The sequence below is a fragment of the Sebastes fasciatus genome, chromosome 1 (assembly GCF_043250625.1).
Source record: "Sebastes fasciatus isolate fSebFas1 chromosome 1, fSebFas1.pri, whole genome shotgun sequence".
Lineage (NCBI taxonomy): Eukaryota > Metazoa > Chordata > Actinopteri > Perciformes > Sebastidae > Sebastes > Sebastes fasciatus.
This window is the reverse complement of record NC_133795.1, coordinates 33,791,391-33,818,227: the sequence shown is the minus strand read 5'-3', so window position 1 is coordinate 33,818,227 and position 26,837 is coordinate 33,791,391. Positions and strand designations below refer to the sequence as shown.

Below are 26,837 nucleotides of genomic sequence, written 5' to 3'. Positions count from 1 at the left end.
CATAAAGGCTTAAAAATTCACTTATTGATGTATTTTATGTGGAAGAACAAAACCTTAAATCTCTTCAGCTTGTGTTAACCACTGACTGACTTTATTTCAGGCATCTAACTAAAAACCCATTCAAAAAAACCGTTGACTTCTAGACGAAGGAACTGGAAATGCTAAAATGAGAACTCATTTCCAGGTTTTAGGACTCATACCTGCAGCTCTCTATAAAGTAATAAACACTTATATCTGCTTTTAATACATTTATTAAATGTATATACACTGCTTATAATTGCTAAATAGGGGGACTGAACATTTAATTAAATATAAATAAAAAGATGTAGAGGAATCAGGGGTGAGATTCTGGGATTTTGTAAATTTAAGCTTTAATCTGATATTCAGAGCGCGGGGCACAGCAAGGATATTCACTGGATTGAAAATAGTAATTCATTACAATACATACAGTACTACTAAGTAAAATAATAATCCCTTTGTAAGCATTACAGCTTCTAGTATTCTAAATTACTTAGGTACAAATGGCAAATAAAACTCTTGAATCTTGAGTGAGATAACAATAATTATACTCATTTGTATTGTTTTTAAGTTGTTGCCTTTTGCAATATGATGAAAATAAGACCTCTAAACAGTTCCACTGATCCTACTCATGAACGCAACAACCTCTGCCTCCAACCGCACACTCTGACACCACACAGACATGCACAGAAGAGGTGGCTCCATGTGGACGAGTCCGAGGCCACCGTGACCCTCTGAGCAGCCCCCAGAGGGTAGCATGGCCATCTGCTGCGGCTGGTCACAGGTCTCTATGGGCTCAGGGTCTGGGTTAAACACTCATCTGATACAACACCAAGCCAACAGCAATTATCCCACATTCTCCTCTCTCCAACTCCACCCCTGCTAGTGCACACATATACATATATAATACATATACTGAATGCTCACAGACAGTCACAGACAGTCACATACAGCGCGTACGCACCTGTGAGTGTACAGAAAGAGCGAGTGCACGTGCAAGGCCGAGTGTGTGTGCTCACAAACACCACGTGAACGAAAAGAAACACACAAAGTCAGAGAGAAATTCCCACTGACACAAAGTGCTATCAGTAAATTAAATCTATCATGCTGAGTGGACCAACAAATTCCAAACAGGAGACAAACACTGAGGTCAGGTGATGATCTCCAGCCCCTCCCTTACATCAATCTTCCTCCGCTCATCTCCTTCCCTCTCCTCACCCTTATCTTGATCTGCTTCCTCTCTCCTCCCTTTGCCACCTCTCTCCTCCTCCTCCTCCTCCTCCTCCACCCTGCCCTGTCTTATCTTCATCTTTCCCAATCTCTCTATCCTCAATACCAGCCTCCTCTCTCGCCAATTTCAGATTTCAGCAAAAGCAGCGGCGCGTAGGTTAGATGCCTACTGTTGCTATAGAAACCGCCCCTCTGCTCTAGATTACAATGTGACTTTGTCTCCTCGCCAGGGCTACAATGTCTGCTCGTTTTCATGTCTGACCAGATACATGCCTGCCTATCTTTTGTTTGTCTGAGCGCCTGTCAGTCTATGAGGTTGTTCTTCTGCCAGCGTCTTTTCTTCTTGTCATCTCTACATGCCGTTATTTTAATGTCACCCATTGCTTGTAGTTACACATTTAAACTTCAAAATCTCCTGTCAAGTGAAGGTCGGAGCCTTTAAAGCCCCCCAAAATTTCACCCGATATGTGAAGAGGACCTTGACAGAGGATTTATCTGGTAAAGCCCGGGTTAACAATGCGTGATTGAAAAAATGGCTGTCATATGTAGGGGGTACATGTAAATGACGGAGTGTGGTCGCCGGGACTAAATCTTTTGAATTTGAATCGGTGAGCTCTCTCTATGGGCTGGCTGAGACAGGTTGACATTTGAGTGTGAGACAAGCGCTCCATCACGGGTGGGGACAGATTACAGTCATATTCATATCTCCTCTGGACACCTGCTAATGATTTTATAATTACAGAACACACTTTGTGCCTCCGCCGTGCCCTGGGGTGTGCACACAAGCACGCAGAAATGCACACATACACACCGTCTTTCACGCACACGCACGCACACACACACACACACACACACACACACACACACACCGCACCTCTCTCCTGGCCTCGATAGTCTAGCAATCATTCGTGGCACCAGTTTCCCTAATGGAAGCTGACATTATATCAAACACAATAAAGGATTTCATTTACTGCTCTTCATTAACCCACGCACATCAGCCCATAAGGTACACACCGACACACACACACACACACACACACAGCTCACTTAGTGTGAAAATGCAACCAGAATAAAGCAGGAAAAGCTAAACAATGGGATTTGGCTGCAGAGAAGAACCGCTTACGTAAAGTTTGAAGCAAACCTGTTATGGAGCTATACGTTCTAACCCCTTTTCTTATCTCCCCCACTCCAATCTCTCCTCATGTCTCTACCTATCTCTCCCTCTGTCTTTCTATTTCCACAGCTTCCTTATATCCCATCTCCACATGTCAAACGGTATGAAACTCAAAGACATTCGAACTAGATAAACACTCGGCCATATGAGCTGGTGAGACCTCTCCAGTAAGAGGGGGGAATGCAATCCTCCAGGCTCAGCACATACTCGTACACTTTGACTCCGGTGCACACACACACACGACACACAGGCACATTACAATTTATGTACGTTAAGTAAGAAATGACTGACATCCAATTTGATCTGGAAAATGAAATGTAAAGGAAATATATACACAAGGGCGTTCGCGCTAAAAGGAGAGACGTCGAGATGAAATCACGATACGCCATCAGAAACTAATCAGTTCAGCTCATTTCCTTTAGTTTATATGGCCCACAGGTTTGCACAAGTGAAACGTGAGCTCATGAAATATGATTTTCAAACTGAGGTAAATTAATCAAAGACGTGTAGAAATTTGTCAGAGATCTGAAAGCCCTTTAACCACTTTGATCTTGAATTGCAGGGGTGCCTGTGAATAAAATATGAATCCTTGTTCTTTGGTGGAGTTTTTGATTCACAGGATGTTAAATCCTCTCCTTTACTAGGCACAGGCTTATTGCTTATTCACAGCAATGTGGGAAAAAAATACAGTATGGGGATAAAAATGATTTTTACTTGTACCTAAATTGTACTTAATGGGGTATCTAGCAGCTATCAGGTTTAAATGGAGTTTAAAGATAATCTTTTACTGTGTTGCTCTCCAGACAGCAGTCCAATATCTACCCAGATGGCAGTTTATTAGGCACACCTAGCTAAAACGAATGCAGTCTAATACAACCGCCCTGTAATGAATCCTTTCTTCATGAAGGTGATATTGTTCAGCTTTTTTCAACTGTTTTGAACGTTATGGTCATCTTGTTGGCTCTTCTTTGTGGTGCTGCTGAGTTGCACAGCATTATACTGGGAGTTGAGAGTAACTAAGTAGTTCTGTTGCCTAAAACTAAATAAATAGTTTTGTTGCCTAAACCTAACTAAGTAGTTTTGTTGCCTCAAATAACTAAGCAGTTTTGTTGCTTAAAGCTAACTATGTAGTTTTGTTGCCTAAAATTAACTTAGTAGTTTTGTTGCCTAAACCTAAATACATAGTTTTACTGCCTGATCCTAACTACGTAGTTGTATTGCCCACACCTAAACAAATAGTTTTATTGCCTTAACTTAACTAAGTAGTTTTGTTGCCTAAACCTAAATAAATATTTTTGTTGCCTAAACCTAATCAAGTTTTTTCCTGTGACCGTATGCATGTAACGAGCGGTAATTGACACGTGGTGCTGGACATTCGAAGGAAAACAAAAAGGTGGAATAACTTTTTGTAAGATATCATACGAATCGTTGAATGAGAATACCCTAATTAATATTAATAGTTAAGACAAAATACTAGAAAACTCTCTCACTAAAATGTGATACAATTCAACAGCACCACAAACTACAGTCCCTAAGACGAGCATATAAGTTCAACAAACACTGAACATTATAACATTTACAATGCAACTGCTGATCTACTAAAGACCTAAATCTGTCCATTAAAACTATTGTATCGTCATCATCTCCATTATCTCATCATTGTTCAGGTAAACTCTTCTGGCCACAATGATGAAATAAAAAAAAGAATAAGAACAATATAATAGCCAAAAAAAATAACAGAATTACAAGCAACTTTTAAATAAATAAAATGTCATCTTTATTTATAATACAAGGGCATCTTTAAATATAACTTGTTGCAATTGATTTTTTTTTCTATATTTAAAGTTAACCACTGAAGGTTACCATAATGCCTCTTCATAATGTCAAGTCAATAAAGAGTCAACCTGCAAACTGGAAATTAAACTGTTCGCCTGGAAGACAGAGAGAAGGAGAGAGCTATTGAGCTGGAGTGAAACTCAGATAAAGGAGTGCATGACGGAGGCTTTGGGCGCGGCTGCCTCCCTCTCTCTCTCTCTTCTCTCTCTCTCTCTCTCTCTCTCTCTCCCACTCTCTCTCTCTCTCTCTCGCTCTCTCATTGGCATGCTCCGCATCTCCGGGCTTTTAAGCGATTAGGGAGCTGCTGAGACCACGGCGTCCAAGCATAGCTCCATGCAGATGTTCATTTGTATGCCAATAAACAAATGTGCCCCCAGATTAAAGCTCCAATACACAGTGCAAATTCAGCAAAGTAAATGACATTCTCCATGCACATCTCATCAATGTCTTGCTCCTCTTCAGACAGAGCGCCATGCCTCCTCTAACTGCACGCTCACTTCAAAAGACCCTCACAAAGATGGGCAGCAACCCAGGAGATAGAAGAGGGAGTGAGGAAGAGGGAGAACAATTGAGGAAGAGAGAAGTTGAGATGATTGTGAAATTAAGACTACACAATTTAAAGAAATATGAAGGTTACACAGTTACATTTCATGCCCCCAATTTCACCCATGAATCTGCAATTTCTGCTCTATAAATCTCTCTTTGTAAACATCCTGCAGGTCACAGAATCCCATTTTTCTCCTCTTTTCCTCGCTCCCTCTCTTTTTCTCTCTCTCTCTCTCTCTTTCTTTCAGAGCCTGACACTTCCCCCTTGGTAAAAGCAGTTAAATCTGTCTGAATATTCCAATCCTGCGATAACGAAAGAGGGCTTTGTCCTGCTGCACTCTGGGTAATGCTGCTCTCCATTGTTGGCTGACAGGGCTCCATTGAGGAGCAGGTTTTAACGCTGATAGCATCACCACACTGCACGGACACAGTGCCAGATAAAAAGCCTATCCAACATGACACACGCATGCCAACACCTCCCAAACAAGCCCCCAATCTGATCATCGGAGGGGGAAGCAGCAAAGAGGTGCCGTAACACCAAATAAAGACAAATAAGATAAACAGGCCATGGCAATATTAACACTATCATTGGATTCCAGAGGGATTTGATAACGCAAATGCAATTATCTACGTCGAACATTTTTTACGGCATCTGTAGCCGGGGTGACCAATCACAAACAAACCGGTGCTCGGTTTGGACGTCCCCGTCCAATCCCACTGCGGCCCTGGTATGACACTGGAGCTCCACTTACATGTGTGAAATGTTTCCAGGTTCCATTTTCCTCGAAGGTTGAATACAGCTTTTCATTTCACTGCTGTTTTTCAGCCATTTTACCACTGCTAGTCCATAGAGTCCTGAAAAGTCACCCACCCCCTCTTCACAGGCTGACTGAGAGTGGCCAATCAACAATCAGCGCCGACCAAAGGAAACCTGTTATTTTCGACCCCATAATCATTTCCATCAGATGCCTTGCTGTCCCTCACAATGATTTGAACATTCAAATGACAAAGGGAAGCCTGCTTTAAGATATCTGCAGACAGGCACCAAGGACAGCAGGGACAGAATACACCGAGCAAACACTATAACCAGAGAAGGCAGGCAGGTCATCACGCACAAAATGACAACCTGCCCGCTCACACGCATCGCTTTCCTGGAACACCTTGGTAGACTGGAGCACAGTGAAGCCTTGGAAATAAAATATAAATGTTTTTTCTAGAGTGGCACGGTGGTGCAGTGGTCAGCACTGTCGCCTCAGCGAGAGGGTCGCAGGTTCGAATCCGGCTCGGGGCCTTTCTGAGTGAAGTGTGCATGTTCTCCCTGTGTTAGGTTGGGTTTTCTAGAAGTAGAGTTTCTTAGAGTTTTTTTACTCTAAATTGCCTGTAGGTGTGAATGTGGGCGTGAATGGTTGTCTGTTTGTCAGCCCTGTGATAGTCTTGCGACCTGTCCAGGGTGTACCCCGCATTCGTACGTTCTACGTCTGCGTGAGAGGGAATAACTCTCCCTACCAGCATGTCGCGGTAGTCTGTATTCGTCATTCAAAAAGGGAAACCAGAATACCGAGGACGGCGAATATACAAGCCGTTGTTATGATACGTACATGAAACAAAGCGGCATTTGCCGACCATTTTCACACTACTCTCACTCACCACTTAGCTTCATTCCAGATGGCCATGTCGTTGTGAAAATACCTGTGTATTGAAATGATCAGATGAGATGAAGATGAAAAATGAGAAGAGCCTTCAGTGTTTTTCCTCTTGACTTTACTGGTTTCCTTGCTTTTCTCAATTCTCCGTTTCTCTTCTCGTGCACTGATTCCTTTAAGCTGATTGACCGTCGGCTTGGTGTGTCCGGGCCTTTAAATGTCTGACAATAGTGAAAAAAGCCCATCACCAGAGCACAACATGACGTCCCCAAATTGCTTTTTTTGTCCAACCAGCTGTCTATAACCCAAAAATATTCAACTCACAATAGTAGAAAGGCAACAAATGGTCACATTTTATAAGCTGGAACCAGCAATTTTTTAAAAGTAATTAATTTATTTTATACATATTTCGGTCTGGATTATAATTGTTATCACGGTGCATAACAATTATATACAGTATATATAAGGGACAGGCCATGAACCACAGCATCCCCGCTCAAGCTGGGAACCACTGCTATTATTGTTCTCATGCCATCTCTATCCCCTCATTTCCTGTCATATCTAATGTCAACTCTGATAAAAAAAAAAAAATGGCCATAAAATGGCTAAAACAAATGTTTGATGTTGAGTCATTTTCTGGCAATAAAAAAATCTATGTATCATTTAATGACTAAAGCTATAAAAAAAGTCTACATTAGAAAAGAGAACATATTGACATACAGAAATAAACCAAACAGTCCATTTTCCCTTCTGCTTTGACCAGAAGGGCCTTAAAAATAACATTTCATGGGTGTTGGCTATGTGTTGAAATGGGAAAATCAAGGCTCGCTGGATTTTCTCTGACTATTGATTGCCGTCTCCCGTGAGGCAGGGGGGATCGATCAGTGGGATTTAGACATGGAGGCCACTCTCTCAACCCTCCCTCCTGGCTAGCACGCTGCATCACAGTTGGCCACGCTGCGACTGACCGAGGCTTACAGCGTTTCTCATTACCTGTTCCAGTACTTCAGTGCTTCTTCCATTCCGAGTCATTTTAGACTTCGCCAATGTCCCCCTTCCTCGAGTGTAGAACAGCACGAGTTTTCAAGAGGTCTCTCTTGAAGCAGCAGAGGAACATTAGGGGCGAGATGTGGAGAAACAGAAAGGGGCGGTGGAGAGAAAAAGAGTTGGAGAAAAGGACATTTCTACCTTGGAGAGCACCACTTACGCAAATTACAGTGGTCTGCAATCAAGAAGCTGAAATTACCAAACTGTTGGGTCACCACAGCAACCAGACGCCTGATCAGAGCTGTGAGCAGAGCAGCGGTTGATAGAAAGTGACGACAGGAGAGCTCAGGAAGAGGGAGAAGCTGCAGTTAAGTCCTGTATTGACATAATACTAATTGATCAATTGATCAAATGATGCTTGATCCACACAGACACACACTGAGCTTTCTTTTTTGTGCGTCCATTACAGATGCATCTCCGTATCGAGTATAAGTAAAAGCTCGGTCCAGTTTCTACCGAGGCATCCACACCATCAGATACATTTGATCGGGAGGAGACTGCTAAATTGCATACTGTAGGAATTTCTCTCCACATTGCCCCTCCTCATTTCTTTCCCTTCCAGTGGCGAGCAGATGGAAGTCCGCTCCATGGCTCAGGATTCAGTGATAACACTGTTTATGAGTTCCATTACGTGCTCGGCAGGCTGCGAGCGCTCTGTCTCAGCGCCACCATAAGGAATAAAAAAAAAAAAATGCTCACAATGAAAATAGATGCAGTTTATTTGCGATTATACCGTGTGGCTATGCTTATCCGTGTTTGAAATAAGCACGGTGCATTTAAAAAAAAGGGTTCACACACGTAGCTATATTCCAACCTCCGCCTCTCGGGCCTCGGCTATGGAGATCCTTTTGAGTTTCGGTTGTTGTGGTGCTGACAGTAGATGGTTGGCAAAATCAATTTTGTTATTTAGAAGGTCTGCATCTGGCTTTAAAAACGAGGGACAGATATGCAGTTCAGGAAATACAGAACAGGCAAAATGAGCACAACATGATAGTAAGAAAACTGATATGAATCACTTGCAGATAAAACACCACTACATGCTAATTATTATCCATCCTGTTGGTTCAGCTCAACTAATGACAGTAGGGGGAAGGAAAAATGTCACAATTCAGCAGGAAAAGATTTGCTAGCAAACACTGAAATGCATGTGCTTGGATGAATGGTCAATTGCTGCCTGTTTTAGTTAATCCAGTGAGAGATGAAAACAAGGGTTTGGCAATGTTTCCAAAAGACAAAAAAAGGAGGAGAAATGACATTAAAAAAAATGAGAGTAGAGCGCGGTGAAACAAAGCCAGAGTGAGGCGTCCCTTCATTTCTGTCTATTTTACCAGAATCTGAATTTGAATCTGTCAAAGGCAGCCCTCATAAGACTAATGTATTCTGTGGCTAATGGAGCTGGTAGCTTCGAGGGCTGGGCTGAGAGTCGCCACAATGATTCTCACTCATTTCCTCTGAAGGGCCAATTATCTCAAATAGAGGCATTATGAAAGGAGCCGAAGTTGGTCAAGTGAACAAACCCTTGCAACTCTGGCTAGTGCGCCTCGCACTTAAGGTCATGTTACACCTCTGAGGGGACCTATTGTGACTTTAAGACAGTAAACGTGGCTGGAATACTGGCTAAATGTAGCTACCGTTGATAGCCACTGAAGAATTTACAGTATCTAATTAAAAACATTGGCAAAGTATGACTGAGAAAAGCGCAGGCTATTAGCATAGGGGGAAGAACACTGTAGGCTATGAATTGTATGACTATTATTGTAGGTACCAATGAACATACATGTTTGAAGAGCAAGAAAGAGGTCACATGAATACCACTGTTATGTATGAGAGTGGGTGGCTGAGTGGAGATGAGGAGAGAAAGAGGCAGAGGGAGAGGAAGAGAAAGAAAAGGAGAGATTGTGTTGTCCTATGATGAAAGGCTTGATTGATTAGAGAGTGATGATTGCGGTAAATGGCCTGGAAGATGGCTCCATCTCTGTTTCCTGTTTTCTCCGTCTCTTATACCTTCTTCCCTCACTCACTTGCTTCCTCACTTGCACCTCTCTCTCCCTCCGTGCCTCTCTTTGTCACCACCCTCTCCCTGGTTTCATCATGGCAACCCATCAACAGAGTGCCTCTCTCTCCCCTAATGGCACCGCTATTAGCACTAATGCATTTCAAACGTACAGCAGCTGCCACATCGCAATCTGATGGAGAGTACATGTCTTCCTCCAATCTCCACAATCTCGGGGTCCTTTCTTTCATCCAATCTTGTGTCTCTGTTCCAACGTGTTGCATTTCGTGTCGACCCTCCTTCAGCTAAGCGACAGTGGTCATCATCTGGCGCCACTATATGATGGGAGATGAGTGGCTGAACAGCCGACTGATGATAATGTAGCTGTTATCATATTAGTAGTTTGAAAATGATGCTAACCGGAGCCAATTTTCCAATTAGTTAATTAGCAGGATAGTTTGGTTTTGGAATAATTTCACAAAGATTTAAAAAAAACAAAAAACTAGTTGATGCCATTTTTATATCTCTGTGCAGTTCGGATGCTTATTATGTTGAAAGGTGAGATGATCCAACTTTAGCTTAATCACTGAATGTTTATAGGATCAATGGCAACTCCGCGCAAAGATAGGAAAATACATCTTTAAACCCACAATAACTGACAGAAACAAGTTGTGAACACATTCTGAACACATTAATACGTTTATATGACTAACATTAGCAAACAGTTGCCTGATACAGAGCAAACATTATCACTACTGCTGCTGGCCAGAGGCTAACGGCGTGATGCTAATACACGCTAACTGCTAGGTTCACAGAATTCACGGTTCGGTTCATATCACGGTTTTGGGGTCACGGTTTTCGGTTCGGTTCGGTTCATTTATGTTACAGCGAGGAGGTCATGTTCTGATTTCAACATGCTTTTCATTTATTTGGCAAAAATAAGTTAACAAATGTTTGCTTTATCAAAAGTATGGCTTCCATAAGCAACATAAACGCTTCTTCATTGACAAATATTAATTGAAAGGTAGGTCTTCTACAGTAATTAGAGCAAACAAAAAAATGCAGCTTTGTTATTTTCATATAAATATGATGAAATTATAAACATTGAAGCATAAGCTCAACCAGAACTGCTAAAAAACGTAGCTTTTTATCTGCCACTCATTCAACAGTAGCTCATTGGTCATAATTCGTACTATAGCGGTTAAGGCACTCAAATACTGACATATTGTCAATGAGATTTTTTTTTTTACAAAAATAAAATCACAAATGTGTCTAATGTTCCATCTTAAGGCTTTTGGTAAATCCTCAACTGCTGCTTATGCTAGTTTGCTAAAGTGCTTTAATTCTGTATAGTTTACGATGGAGTGTGGTCGTATATGCAGCGATAAACACTCTTCTAGCATTAGATATTACTTTGGCACGGTGTGAATCTGCAGTGGGAGGCTGCCTGAATGCTGTGGGGGAACAGACTCTCCGTCCAGTCTGCTTTTGTTTTGCTCCGCTAATCGACTCATTCAGGTGATGCCATCGTAAGTGTCCACGTATAAACCCGACTTCAATTGAACAGTGTCGGCGTGCAGTTTGACCAAATCGTTGTCAGTTTAACTCGACTATCATGAGCTACTGGGCGCTACAGCGCTGCTAACATTCCTGGTGCGCTGCCAAAACTTTCCGGGTAAAACTCACTCTCCTGAGTTTCTGTTCTGCGCGTGCGAATAGTAGACATAAACAGCTGTTTGGGTAACGGCGAACCAAAAGGATGTCGCGGACCGAATCGAACGTTGTGAACCGAACGGTTCGGGTCAAATTCACAAACCGTTCCACCCCTATTAACTGCTATCAGTCACACCGGAGGAGCGGACGGGCCACCGCTCGAGTGTTTTGACTTTGGACTGCTGTACCCATTTTAAAACGCTAGCTGTCAGTGCTACATATTGCTCCTTTAAAGTTTTCCAAAGATGGATGCTTATTCAAACTAAAATAAACTTTGTAAGCTCACATATTGCTGACTAATATCACTAATCAAACTATTTTGAACGTAGTTTAAAGCGTAATAGAATTGTTGAATACAGTACATGCTCCCACAGAGGGAGGAGTATTTCAGATGGTTATGTAATCGTGAGGGTATTGTTTGTACTGTCCTTGTGTTAACCGTAGGCTAACCATTACAAAGTATTAAACCCTCAGCATTAGTCATTGTCACTGAACCCACACACATGCATGACCTGAGCTAAACTAGGCCAAGCTCACCATTTATCATACATTCAAACGGCATGCAGAGACATAAAAGAAGCATCTATGATATTTCAGTTTTTATCTTTCTTTCTAGGTTTGGACAGAAAACTGTAAAACTCCTCAACTGCGAATGCATTATTGAGTCATAATTACATTGTGATCAGTCGGACCAAGATATCTCCAAATATATTTTTATTGGTCAGAAGTAGTTTTAAGATATGGGATCAATAATAACATTACAGACGTAAAGAAGCCATTTTGTCAAATGATAGGAGATATCTGCGATTCTGACTATTATAAACATTTAATTCAGATATATCAAATTATATTTTAGCTGGTCAAAATACTAATGTGTCATAATATATTAAAATGTCATAATATATTGTGTATGGCAAGCTGCCATACACAATAAGCTGGTTCCAGAAGGTAATAGCACAGGTGGCATATGGTGCACAAACCCAATCTGGTGCTATTTCTTCCCACATCGTCTCTCCCACCAAACCTAGCATAAGTAGTCAGCCTCATCATGAATATGCACCAACATTAATGATTAATACAATTAAATAAAAGTGATATCCACAAAGATAACGTCATTTAACTTATCTGAGAATTTGGTTGTCAAAGAATGACAGAACTTTGACTTCAGTACTTAAAGTGATAAATAGGGTTGGGCGCTTGGACGAATATATTGGCTATCGGCAATTGGCTAAGTACATCCCCAGTTGGTTTTTTTTGGGGGGGGGGGGCAATTTTTTGGCCGATGTTTGTCATTTTATTTAGCTAATTTAATGGAGAGAGAGAGAGAGATAGCGAGAGCCGGCATATTTTCACATCTAACTCTGTGAATTAAGGGTTTATTTCGACCAAGTAATATTTTTACAAGGCCGGTGTTTCATTATTAGACCTACTGTACCAAGTCTCTACTCTCCACGTTGATAGGTCATCAGTCCTTAAGGCCTTGGTTCAATATCATTTCTTTTGTTGACTTTCAGCCATTTTTATGGTCTTTTATAAGAATAATAAAACATAAATCAATATTCATTACCTGAAAATGATTGCCACATTTCTGGCATCGGCGTAATATCCACAAATATGCTTTGCTCTTTAATAAGCCCGAGATTTTAAGAGACCATTCTGCATGAGTGCATTCAATCTCTAAATGGACAATAACACAATCATCATTTGATTGATTTTTTCAGCTTCAAACAACTAATTGATTAGTCAAAGAATTCTTATGAATATTAGCCAACTAAGACTTCAGCTGTGATTTATATCAATTCTTTTGGCTGGCTGACTGTGTTCATTTTATTATTGTGTTTAAAATGTCTACAAGTTAAAAGTGTTTCTCTGAAATATTTAAATCTGAGTATCGACCTTCTTACTGTAGATGTGTGTTGTTGCACTTTGGCTTCTTCTATGGAAAAGCAACATTTAAATCGAACTAAAACGTTATTCGCATTCAGCTTCCAGGTCAAAGCTGTAGGACCCAGGATCGTTTCATAACATCATAATGAAATAGAAAAATTAGAGATGAGTGATGTGCTAATGCTTTCCGGAAAGGTTTCATAGTACTCTGCTGCCAATTTTCAGTTCACCAAACAGAGAAGAGTTTTGATATTTGGCTCTGAAGTTGCTGGTTCTCCCTCCTTCCTATGAGAATTGCAAAGCAGCACTGAAATGACTGTGTCACCTTGGGATGACTCTGTTGCCAACACAATAGTGGAGTGTCACAGAGGGATGTGCTCCTGACCTTGAGAAATCAGCAGCAATCCAACACTTTAATGTCTATTTCACACACCATTTCATTCCAATGGATTTAAAACCCCGAACGACCATCACAACAGTTGTTACGATCAACATTTTGACATCCATAATGTCAAGCAGTCGGGATGGTCAGAAAACTGGCTCTGCAGTTAGGGCCGGGAAAAGGCTTGAATGTGTGTGTGTGAGACAGAGAGGACGAGTGAGGTCTTCCCATTGCTACGGTAACAGCTGCGATGGCAGCCGCTATGAGGAACAGGCGTATCATTGAGTTTCTATGATGTCACCAGTTTGGCGCGGCGAGCAGATGGGCTGGGCCAGGTACAGAACCTGCCGTTAATAAACACATGCAAATAAATACCTGCTCGCCGGCAAACACAAACAACCACATTACGTTTTTCCAACACCCCACCCCCCAACCAACCACACACCCACACTCACAAATTCTATCAAAACGCACTGTCACTCATGCATAAATACCTTTTCTCTTCATTTGACAGACTGCTCCACCTGCTAGTTTAAGATGCAGTGCATTTCTCCTAATATGCCCAAAGAGCATGCAGCCCTAATCTAATTAGAGTGTCAGTCAGCAGAGTGTTCACCTAAAGAGAAATTAGGAAAGCGCAAAATCTACAAACAGGAAAAATCTTCGTGCAAGGATGTGGCATATCTACCGCTCCCACCCCTCCCAACCCTCCCACCCCTCCACCTCTTTTTTTTAATGGTTTCACGGTCGCCCCTGCTGAGATTCATTACCTGGCCTAATTATAAAGGCAAATGAAATCAGCTCCAATACATTATTAATAGAGGCGCACCATTAGGATTCTTTTGCGGTATTTGCAACAATATGATATATTCCAACTGTTTCATGCCTGATTAGAGACACATACAGATAACGAAAAAGGTATATGAATGTGAAGGGGGGTGCAGAGGGTGAGGGTGGGGATGAGGCCGGTGGACAGAAAGAGAGACGGAGACAAGAAGAGAAAAAGAGAAAGAGGAGAAACAGAGGGAGAAGAGAGGGGTTTTGGTGCGGCCGGGTTGGATTAAAGAGAATGCTGGCTTTTCCACTCGAGGAGGTATTGATGCCATATTAGATGCAGCTACTTATGAACAGGTGTGCTGTGTGTGGTCACTGTGACCCCGGCTCCACTGCCTGCATGGCTACACATCCGATCAAGGTGCATCGGAGCCGGGCGGGGAGAGGCAGGCATCAACCCCCCTCAGGCCTAAGATGAAGGGACAGCCGCACTGCAGCTCCCTCCCTCGGACCAGCAGGTAGGGGGTGGGAGGGGTGCAGCCCAGCCACCCCAAGACTACAGCTTCAGAGTGTAAGCAACCATGAATAAAAATGGACTTTGCAGGGAAGTAGGGCTCATAATTATTCGTTTTAAATCAGTTAAAGCCTTTTCTCAAATATCCCCCAGGAGGCGCTGGGTTAAAAATCCATTTGTGGGAAGTGTACCATGACAGCGAGCTCGTCTCCCTGGAGACAGAGGATATGACAGTAGGGAATGTGCATGTGTATCTGTCGGGTGAGGCTATCTAGATATGTGTGTGTGCATGTGCATCAGTATGCATGCATGTTCATGGGGCATTTGAGTGTTTGCAAATTTGAGAGTCAGTGGAGCACGCAGGCTCACGAACACACACAGTCAAACACACGGACCAGAGTAATACCATTTCTCCTTTCTTTTTTTTTTTGGATTTCAAAAGCGGATCTCTTGTGTTTTAAAGGTCAGCTGCAAGAGAATGCATTGTTCAACTTGCTGTGGCCTGTGAAATAAAACGGACAGAAAATGCTATTAGATAATACTGAACACTATGAACATAACAACCCCAAGAGTACGCAATTACAGAGTGCCTGCGTACATGTGGACTGTGTTTGTGTGTGTTATTGTTTTTTTTTCACTTGTATAAAATTAGGCTTCATTACCACATTGTCTCTGTGATGCTGATCACATTGTCATTAAAGAGTTAGTAAGTAAAATAGCCTGGAAAAGAAGAAGGGGAAAAAGAAAGAAGAGGTCTCGGAGAAGGAGGGAGAGGAGCGTGTGTCCTACTTTACCGTCACACCGTCTTGCCATTCATGCTCCTTCTGAAGCTGTTCCGCTTCCCAGGCCAGTTTCTACAAGGAAACAAGGAAACACAAAAACAGCAGTGTGAGTGTCAGAAGTCAATAGGACATTGATTTGTTTGTGTGTGTGTGTGTTTGTGTGTATGAGCAGGTGTGAGAGAGAGACAGACAAACAGTTGGGACGATGGTGACTGTGACCTTGTTCCCAGCAAAAGCTGAGAGGAGCGCTAAACCCCAAAACACTGCTCTCCTTAAAGAACCAGTCCAAACTACAATACGGCACAACACGCCTTGATGAGAAACTGCGTGTACACGGCCACAAGGTGAACCAGCTAAACAGAAATGCTTCTAGAAGCTGCAAGTTGTATCTCAAAACTGGATTTGGTTTGAAAGTTCTAATGGAGGTATCTGCATTAGTGTCTTTAAAAAACAATGAACTTATTAACACTTGAGAAACAAACTCAGGGAAATCAGGGTATCATTATAAATATAGAATCAAATTGAGGAAATGTGTGTATTTATCTGACTGACAGCTGAGCTGGCAGCAATATGAGACACAATGTAAACAAAGTTAAGCTAGTAACAAGCCAAAGCACAAACCAGTATTATCAGTGGTACTGATGTAGATCCACACCAGTCCATATCCATAATGACTAATCTTCACATGTGAAGGTTAGTTTTTAAGCAGTGTGTAAATTCTCCTGGTTTGTTTGCCAACGAGCCAGAAAGATATCTGTCCATGCTTGTAGGCAGATATTAGCTAGAAAGGTAATGTTCGCTGTCAATCAAAATTAGTGGCTTTAGCTGTTGTCAAGTGTCATAGTCGCATAATATAGTTCCAGACACATGGTTTGATTGACTATGTATAGAGGTCAACCCATAGTGGGTTTTTAAAGGCCGATAAAATAATAGTTTGGAGCAGGAAAAAGTCGATTACTTGATTAGTTTGACACTGTCAGATATCAACAATCTTTGACTATATTACAAACTATAAACTATAACTATAAACTAACTGATATCTAAGTCTAAGTAATAAATACCTAAATAAATATATAAATCTGGAACTGAACATCAAAACCAAAGAAGGCCCAATGAATAAATCTAACTATATGTTGGCAACTGAAACGTCTGCACACCATAACTTGTATAGAATATTTAATGTGCTCATTAAATGCATTAAACACACACTAAGGTTGACCCGAATGCTTCGAAGCTTCGACCGTTGCCATGGTATACGACCTCCAAATCACTATTCAAATGGTTTGTTTGTAAAAAAAATTTTTTAGTATGTAATAATAATGTACAAATCGCCAAATAGCCCATTAAAATAAAGGAATAATCCCACAACATTATTAATTATTCATAGCCAACATTAATTATTATTAGTTATTCTCAGATGGACGTCGCTGTTTGTTGTCGGTCCCGGGCACTGAAATGGGGGTGATGGAGATGGACAGACAGAAGAACATGTCAGCCTCTAGTGCTGCGCTGCTCCGCGATGCTTTGAATGTCTTCGAATATTTCTCACCGAAGCTTCGAAGCCCCAAAATTGGTATTCGGAACAGCCCTAACACACACACACATATTTATTGTTTGATTATATGCCTTAAAGTTCTCCATCTACATACTGTAGTAGGGCTGCAACTAATGATTATTTTCATTGTCAGAGCAATGCTCTGTTACATCTCTGTTACAGCAGTTACATTTCTATGAAATGTAATATTCTATAGTATCAAACCCACTGATGTTGTCTTAAAGATGTGCTTTAGTAGTCTAACATAATTTACCATGATGTACCTTGGTCTTATCTCTGAAGAAGCTTAAAGTACATAGGCTCCTCATATAGGAAATCATCCAAGTGGCAAATATGGTAAAGCCTCATCGTCTCTCTCCTTCCCTCTTGTGCCTCAGTATCTAGGTTTCCCCGAGCCTCTAGGGGGCGATCTTATTCCTGTCCCAGAATAGTGTGATCAGCCGTAAAGTCCCCGGGGGCCGGGGCCCTGAAATTACTCACCCTATTTAGACCCCTGCTACAGTATGAGCTCATTCATTTGTGGAGCCACACTGAAGGAACCGGTCCCCTACCACGGGAGGCTTTTTATCTACCAAAAACACACAAGACATAAACTCTCATTATGGTGTAAGCTGTCCTATTTCTATTAAGAGCCCCGCCCACCTCATCTCAGCTGACCCTCCCACTCACACACAGACACAATAGTGCTCCACCTCCTCTTCACACACACACACACACACCGGGCCCAGAGTATCAGTCCAGGCCCTCGTCGATGTCGTATGGGGACGTTAGTGGAGCATTTTGGTTTCAAGAGATGTGATATCATTAACCTAATTTGTGAAAATCTGGATGTGTCTTTATGCTTTTGCATTGTGCTTTTAATCACCTGAACAAGCCTTAAATAACAACGATAACATTTCATTCATTTCCTAATGAGACAATAGGCGACTGGAACAATGAAGCGAGGATCTAATTAGCCCATTGAAATGATCACCAAAGAGCCTATTAGGAAAAGACAGCGATTGTGTGGCTTCTTCGTAAGAGAGGGTCAGTCTTCCTAAAGGGCAGCGCCACGGTGGTAATCTCTTGGTGAAACTATCAACACTACATTTTTCAATTAGGGGTAAACACTGAGCAGCTGAACAATAATCTTGCTGCATTTTCCAGCTCTGAGATTAGCCTGAAAATGAAAGCCATGTGATTTCACTCTCTGTCACAACAGCTGGAATATGTAATATGTTTTTTTATTAATATGCAAAGTTCGTTTTGAGGACATAAAAAATAAGTTGTTTGAACTTTTTCCACCCTTTTTTTTTTTCTCCATCAACCCCCTGTCATGATCTTTGATCTAGCTACCCTTTCATCCCCTCGGCTCAGTCTTTTTCTCAGCATTTAATCTGTCAGTAAGAATCTCTACTTTGTCCCTTTAGAAAATCCATTTCTCTCCCCGAGTAGCCCACACATCTTTTTTTCCAGGTCTGTTTCTCCAGCTGCCTCTCCCTTGGTATATTTCCTCCCTCTCCCTCTGTTAGGCCACCATTTCTCCAGGACCCTATCTCTTCCCTAGCAGCTTAATGCAGTCCCCCTGCTCCAAAAAAGCCATGTGTCTTCATGTGTCTTTCCTTCCTCTGTGTTGGCCCAGATGGATGGGCAACACAAACAGCCAATGAATCAGAGTGAGAGATGTGGGAAGGAGGGGGGCAGGGATATATCATCTATGCTGGTGGCTGGAGCCCAAGCAGCTTAGAGCACTGGATGAGCATAGTGAGATCAGCACAGTACAGCACAGATAAGCTCGGTACAGGCCCACACAACACAGCAAATAACACTACAGCACGCAGGCCACAAAGACACCAGACGAGCTGACGACGTGAACGCGGCCCTCTAATGTTATTGCCATTGTAACCTTGACACGAAATGCATCACATGTTGGGCCATTTGTCAGCGAGCCTTCAGGCAAGGTCAGGAACCATAAACACAACTCTGTAATGGATAGTGGCATGTGAAGTGCCTCCACAAGGTCTACAGCCTTAAACAACACACAATAGAGTCTATCTGTGTATGCAAACGGCGTACATAATGGTGCAGGTGATAAGTGTAATTGTACGAACAGCCCAACAGCAGGCTGTGCAGCTTGGTGATGTCTCCGCTGTCCAAGAACCCTGACGGTGAAAAGGCGTGCTCCCTGACTGTGAACTCACAGTGCAAGAAGACAGCAGGGGGAGAAAAAAAAAATAACAAAAAGCTCAGCATGAGGCGATTAGGATCTTTAATATTCATAACTGTTCGGTTTGCTCTGTTCCAGAGGGGAGCAGTTTAATCACTCGAAGTCATGTTATTTCTGGGAGAATGACAGCTCACCGGGGACGGACAGCGTCATGCTGTGGTGGTGAGTGCCAACTCGACACCGGGCCGCCTGATTGCTGCAGCCAGTTAGGCCCTTCCACCGAGCATTAACTTAAAGGGCACTCGACGCACCGCGCTGTTGTCTGTGTGATCTGGAGGGACACTCCAACGCAGCCCCACAATGTGTGTGTTTGAGTGAGAGGGCACTCGAGAAAACGCGACACGGTCTGTACATGTGATTGCAGCCCCTGAATCGAGGTACTCAACATGTTCCAAATGACCCCCTCAGCTCGGTTTCTGGGAACGCTTAAGTCACCTTGGGGACCAAAAGACTGTGAAATGACTCTGCTGAGGTCACTTAACCTTCTCGGAGAGACTAACGCGGCGAGGGAAGACCCTCAGTAATTTTTTACAATGATTGGCTGCTGTGGACGGTGACAATCATAATGGTAAGCCACTAAGCTCTGTGAAAAAAGACGTCTAAATATAGAACAGCTTTCTTAAGGGTCCTTCCCACATTGTTGAATTAAATATTCAGACGCAGCATCACTAGAAGCTACATCTAGTGACACATGGAGGATCAGGAAGAAGCATCAGTAATGGCATGTTTACCTAGTAGGGCTTGGACGATTCACTTATCCATCCATCCATTATATGTAACCGCTTATCTCATTCGTGGGTCGCGGGGGGGCTGGAGCCGATCCCAGCTGACATTGGGCGAAGGCGGGGTACGCCCTGGACAGGTCACCAGACTATCACAGGGCAACTATTCACACTCACATTCACATTTAGAGTGCGATTCAACTATCTCCAAATTCAATACTATCAAGTATTGCGACTTGATGTTACGATTTATTGCTTTTTTAACGCTAGATCATGGGAAAATGTTGAATCATACACCTCTAGGGACTTTAAATTTTGGAAAATATCTAAATTGATACATTTGATAAATTGATAAAATGTTTGATTTCCAGTATGTATGTAGTCAGAGATGTCCTGAAGTCAAATATATCAGTCATTGTCAGGCATTAGTTATTACATTTTTCCAGCAACCCAAAAATCTAATAATAAAGACATTTCCCTCATAAATTAGTGGTATTTTCTTTTTAATTTATAAGGGACATTTAATGTTTTATACTTCTGGTTAATATAATCCAATCAATCTTATTTCCATATATGTATTTTGTATAAAGTTAAATTTGTTAACACCTTATTTTGAAAACCGGACGTAGTCACACATGTGTACTTCCGCTAACTTCGCCAAGTCCGTCTCTAGCTCTCCATGATCAGCTCCATCGGGGCCGTCTGAATGCATTTAACATAAATGTCAGTATATGGGTGTTCTAGCATCGGCTGATTTGACCACGGAGATGAGAGTGACGGCTGGCTTGATTGCACATTACCGCAAAACGATAATGTTTCCTGTCCGTGACAGAGTTAGCATGCAGCTTTAGCCGTGATGTCTAGCTCTGCTTTTCCTGACAATGTGTGAAATCCAAAGTGTTTCCATACTTTACTGTATGTGTGGTGTTTACCACGTTGAATTTAATATGTGAGGGTGAAGGCCGGATCCACGCAAAGTCTCTGCCGTTTTTTCCATTTTCGTTTCGGCTCACTGCGGCCGGCTGCTGTTTGTTTTGGTTGACGGATACGGAACGGATATGACGTCACATTACTCAACCTACAACAATAAAAGCGGTAACTTCCTTTTACCTCTGCATTGACTCAAATAAAGCAAATATATCGATTCTGGCATTAAAATATAAATTTCAAAATTGTAAAAAAAAAAAAATTGCTATACATAGGTGAATTGATTTTCTTTTCCCACCCCTATTACCTAGAGACAGTGTAAAGCACGTACATCTGTGGGCAGTATTACTTCCATGGTGTATGAAGACATATTGAGGTCATAATCATCACAGACATTGCATTAACAGTTGAGTGAAAACTGCTGTTTTTCATTGGTGCTGACAAATGACATCAACATGCCACCACTGTGTGCCTTAAGAGCTGCTCAGTGTGCTGTAGTAGTGCAGAGAGGTGCAGTGTCATGCAGCAGTTGGTCCATTAGGGGGCAGCACACTGAACGTACCAGTGAGCCCCACCAGCAGCAGCAGCAGCAGCAGCAGCCAGTGGAGCCTGTCAGAGTGAGAGCAGTCTGCTTTAAGCTCTTCATTCTGTCTTCTCCACTCGGCCGGGATTAAGGCCAATCATAGAAATCACTGAGTCAGAACCGTCCCACAATAACAGATGGAGGGACTTTCCACTCCAGAATTTTAAAACATCACAGACAAACTCACTTTCACTTCGCCTCGCACCCTCGCTGCTGCAACCGCCGTCCCCCCCACACCACCACCACCACCACCACCACCGCCGCCGCCACCGCCACCTTTCATTCTCTCGCCATCCTTTTATCTCTCTTCTTCGCTCTGCTGTTTTATCCTGCCATCATATGCTGTACTCCATTTCTCTCCATCTGTCTCAGTTTACTGCCCTCAAACTTTCTCCCTCCTCCAACGCCATATTAATCCCGACAACACAGTCACAAACCAACTTCAGGACTGTTTAATTGACTTCACACGGCACAGTACTTGTCAGTGACGCCGGGGAGGAAACGGGAAGAAGCTTGTAAACCTATGACATGTTTTTTTTTTATTGCTCGCATTATTACACATTCTTCTCGGCGGCGACGATGACAGAGCTTCCCCATTTCAAGTTCCAGTAACAGGCTACTGCGATAATAAGAATAGGCTATGCTCTTCAGAGTGGCCAAACAATGTTAAAGTCCGTAATGAGGAGAAATAATGACCCTTAATTCCAGGTCCCTGGCTGGTTTGCGACTGGCAGCTGGGTATTGTAGTCCTTATTAGCTAACTCTGACAGAGGATCTGCATGGATGGGTGGGAGACCCTGTCTTTGTTCTGCGATCCAAAGCACCCCGTGGCAGGCCCGTTTGCAGAGGCTGTGTGTGTAGGGCTATTGTAGCATGTGCTGAGATAATCCCTGCCTTTGTTTCCCCCCTCCCCGATAATCTTCCCCCTCCACAAACGGAAATGTTAACACTTTCTTTTTCGCAGCACGTTCGCAACTCCGCTTTGCTGTTTCCACGGAGACCGGATCTGGAAGACGCGAGCTGTCACCTACCCGCGGCAGCAGCAGCAGCAGCAACTCACCAGCTTTTTTGAAATCAAACAGCAGCTTTCTGCGCTCCACACAGGCCCACAGAAGCACCATGTTTTCACAGTAGATTGCCAGCATTGTGCTGAAGCTTCTGTGTGTAGTTCAATGGGACAAGAAAGGCAGCTGTCTTTACTGTGGAACAATACAGCGGCTCTCCGCAGCAGCTAAACTCCCTCATTACTGTTCTTCAGAGCTACACAGGAAATAATCAACCTTGATCATAAGCTCTTGTGTACTTATCAGTCGACTTCTAACTTTATAAAATGGATATAATCAAAATACGATTATGTTAGAAGCAATGTCACAGGAGCAAATGAGCTAATCTAATATATTACTGACTGCTGAAGTATCTCCATAAAAACAATATTAATTCTCTTCTAATTGGGGCGCTTTTTTTTGTTTCATTTGAGATACTCCATTCAAAATAATATGCATTTCGCTCATTAAACCACAGAGCCTTTGAAGCTAAGTGGCAGACTCATCATAGCACAGAACGGGGCCAAAGACCATTGTGCTGCACATTATCATTCACTGGAGCAACTACCATCGTAGATTCAATTAAACCTCCTATGGGACGAATGCTACAAACAGCTTCACCACATCATTTACTCACAGGCACACATGTACACGCAGGTCACGACGCACATATCCAGCGCAAATTTAGAAGACGTGAAGGTCGAACAAGGTCGCTGCGGGAGCATCGCAGTGAGTCAACACCACGCAGGTCTGCAGCCCTGACTTTCTCGCAGGTAGCAGAGTGTCTAGCGCGCAGGGGGCCAGCAGGGGGCTCAGGGTGAACGTGCAGGCGGAGCGGTGAGTCCAGGATCAGCTCAGTGACATGTGGGTGTCTGGCTGGTTGGGCTCACTGTCCATTGTTTGACAGATAGTCACAGACATGCCCAAACTGCTGCCCGGCCTTTCCTGCTGTTACTGGCATCAGTCGGACAACAGAGGCACAGTGAGAGAGGGGAGGGAGCCTAAAGGCGGCGTTTACACAAACAAATAAGATTCAGACGTCTTGTTTCTCTAGCGGCCCATAAGGCATCGACCTTGCAGGTGACTGAGAAGGAGAAAATTGCATACCCATTGTCTGGAACAAGCAATAGCTAAAAATAAATAAGTCAAAAAAGCCAAGTGACATTCCACTAGAAAGAGAGAGAGCACATGAGTGCTCTTATAGTTGGTACATCTGTTGACAGGTCTGTGCGATTGCCTGGATGACCTGCTTGTTTTGTCCGTCTCCTCAGCCGGCTGAGTGGGGAGGAGCAGAGCGAAGCAGCATCAAGATGCAGCACAAATGTCTCCTTGATCAGAGGTGAGAGCGATGTACTGTATACACACACACACTCTGCGACACGAACACAACAGAACCAGACTGCGTACACTCATCCACAACAAGCTGCTATCTGTGTCACGTCTTGACAAAAACTCTAGTTATGCCAAAACACACACATTATGTGAAAACACACACACACACAACATACGGCATGAAACTCCTCAGCATCTCGTTTGGAAGACGAGCATGATTGTCCCGGCATATGCGCGTGTGTTTAATGCACATAAGACACACTCTCAATCACCATTGGTCACATATTACACCCACACAAACTTCATTGCGCACACTGTACACTCGCAATCAGCCCTCACTAATCAACATGCAATCAATTATACACACATTTTGTATTCTCTGTGCCCTTTTCTTTTGGCAGGCTCAAACTGGCTGCTGAGCTTGGATGCAAATACAGTCGGAAAGGGTCAGATGTGAGTTGTTGAGACAAATTAAAGAGGGGTAGGGGGGAATCCCTTTTTGGACTTTCACTGAATATTACCGTAATGTGTGATCAGTGATTTTGTAAGGACAGCTGTCACTGTTTTTCTGTTATATGCAGTGGGCAACCTCTGGGTCTGAGAAGTGAAGCCAATGCAGAAGTACCTTAAACTGTCATTCTCTCTAACAGCCAGCAGGGGGCGACTCCTCTGGTTGCAAAAAGAAGTCGGATTGTATAGAAGTCGATGAGAAAATGAGCCTACTTCTCACTTGATGTATTACCTCAGTAAACATTGTAAACATAAGTTTATGGTCTCAAGCGCTAGTTTCAAGTCTTCTTCAATACAGCATGATGTTCATTTAGTAAATGATGGTCCCATTTAGAGTCAAATAGACCATAAAGCAGGGGATGCTTTAGGGCGGGGCTACCTTGTGATTGACAGGTCGAATATCACGGCGTTGTCTGCTCTGGGTGTTTTCTGTGTTTTCGTCTTACAACTTTAACCCTTAACACAGTGTGTTTTCAGTTCATGAAAGTTCAGTGTTCTGTTGTACGTAGCTCCATCCTCTCGTGTCACTTCTGGTTGCAAAAAAACAAGATGGTGACGGCCAAAATGCCAAACTCGAGGCTTCAAAATGGCAGTCAACAAACCATTGGGTGCCGTCACGGTGACTACGTCCACTTCTTATATAAACAACCTATGGTTATATGTAGTCGTCTACAATGGCGAGCACAAACAACCAGACTGATTCAGAGATGGCCAGGACGAAAAAGAGGCGGTTGGACAGAGAGAGAAAAACCTCCATAGGAGGGAGGCAATTTTTTTAAATTTTTTTTTACACAAACCAATATTATCTCAGTCCATCAGCTTAGCAACCTTCCTTTCACCTCACCTCTCCACAGCACCGTCTGCATCTCAAGGGCAAACAGTTTATATTTGCTGTCCATTTTTTGCCCTTTACTTCAATCATCCTCCCTCTTACTTTAAATTGCTGATAGAATAATGAAAGGAGTTACGCATTCATGGCTTATAGGGGGGTTATTACTGAACTAAAAGGTCACGATGCGTTGCCAAAATGATATTTTGTGAATTTACCTCACTCCCTCCCCTCTTCCCCCCTCCTCTGCTACAAAGAGAAAGTGTATGGTATCTGACAAAAGCCTTGTCAAAGTGCCAGAGAGTCCAGTGACAGCAGCTGGTGTTTGACAAAGTGTATCATTGACAGTGTGTGGCCAGGCAATTGTTCGGGATTTACACACATGTGCACACATGAGTACACACCTTCAGTCATATTCATCCATGCACACACACACACACACACACACACACACACACACACACACACACAACACACACACCCCATAAAGTATTCCAGCAGACATAAGAGAGGAAAACATGCAGACACGGCCGTCTCTCAAAGCAATTACAGCAGATTGAAACCAAATTAAATTTGAAGCCTAGAGCAACACCAGCGACTGAATGTCTATGACAGATATGACAGGGGAGGAAGGGGAGTGCTGCGGGCCCAAAGGGTGGAGGGGATGTTGGAGAGAACGGCAGGTGTGGGTCACAGAGGAAGAGAGAGCTACTTGGATAGGAGAGCAATCACAGACAGAAGTAGGGCAGATATCTGGTCCCATACAGAGAACATCAGGAGGGGATTTTAAGGACCATGCAGATGATTTTGCATGTTTTAGACTATTAACTATAAACTGTGTATTCTACATGTTACTGCCGACAGATTTCGAAAGCGTACCATATGTTTTAAGACTGATTTCCTACCTTCAGGGCAGCCGCTGGGTTACATACATTTTTAGTACAGAATGAACTCGGAGAGCCTTTAAACTCGCTTGTTATAAGTAATCCATCACAGTAAATGTTTTGTCACCTTTATCATAACACTCTAACATCTATGACTGGAAAAGTCGGCTGCTGAACAGCAACCTCTTAAATTCAACAAATGACCGTATACACACTATCTCTTTTCTTGACATCCGTGTTTGCCTATGTTGTTTGTGTTGTAGCTCAGGAATGCCACGCTTTTCTGCAGCAGTGATAACAAAACGAGAAAAATAATACATCAATTAATGTAAGATGATTTTCATACGGAAATGAAATTAATACAAATCCACGGCTGAAAATAAATCTAAACCATATGGTATGCTTTGGGATATTATCAGGAGTAATGTAAAAAATATGTGATTTGCAGTTAATGGACTAAAACATGCACTAATATGTTCCTTTCTGAAAACGGGATGTGGTTTACAATGCCAAGCTATTGCATTTAGTGAAAATACAATGCTCTATGCAAATTATGTTAACGCTACTACAAGGAACTTTAATTTTGTGTTGATTTGGGCACAAAAGCAGTAGTGTTTCCGAGCACCAGAGTCCCTTAAGAAAACACCTAATTTTACTGCTGTCTCTTGAAAATTATGTTCCCATACAACTAAACTGCATTCTCAATT

General features: G+C 42.7%; 1 protein-coding gene across 4 annotated transcripts in view; it reads right to left on the bottom strand.

Annotated features, from left to right (window-relative positions):
- The window catches only part of LOC141773060 (voltage-dependent calcium channel subunit alpha-2/delta-2-like), a 174,815-nt gene that overhangs the window by 68,851 nt on the left and 79,127 nt on the right, over positions 1–26,837 (bottom strand). For all 4 annotated transcript variants that reach the window (XM_074644714.1, XM_074644723.1, XM_074644729.1 and 1 more), the window contains exon 4: positions 15,552–15,611. In XM_074644714.1, coding sequence (XP_074500815.1) covers positions 15,552–15,611 — 60 coding nt within the window. The remainder of the gene's footprint in view (positions 1–15,551; positions 15,612–26,837) is intronic.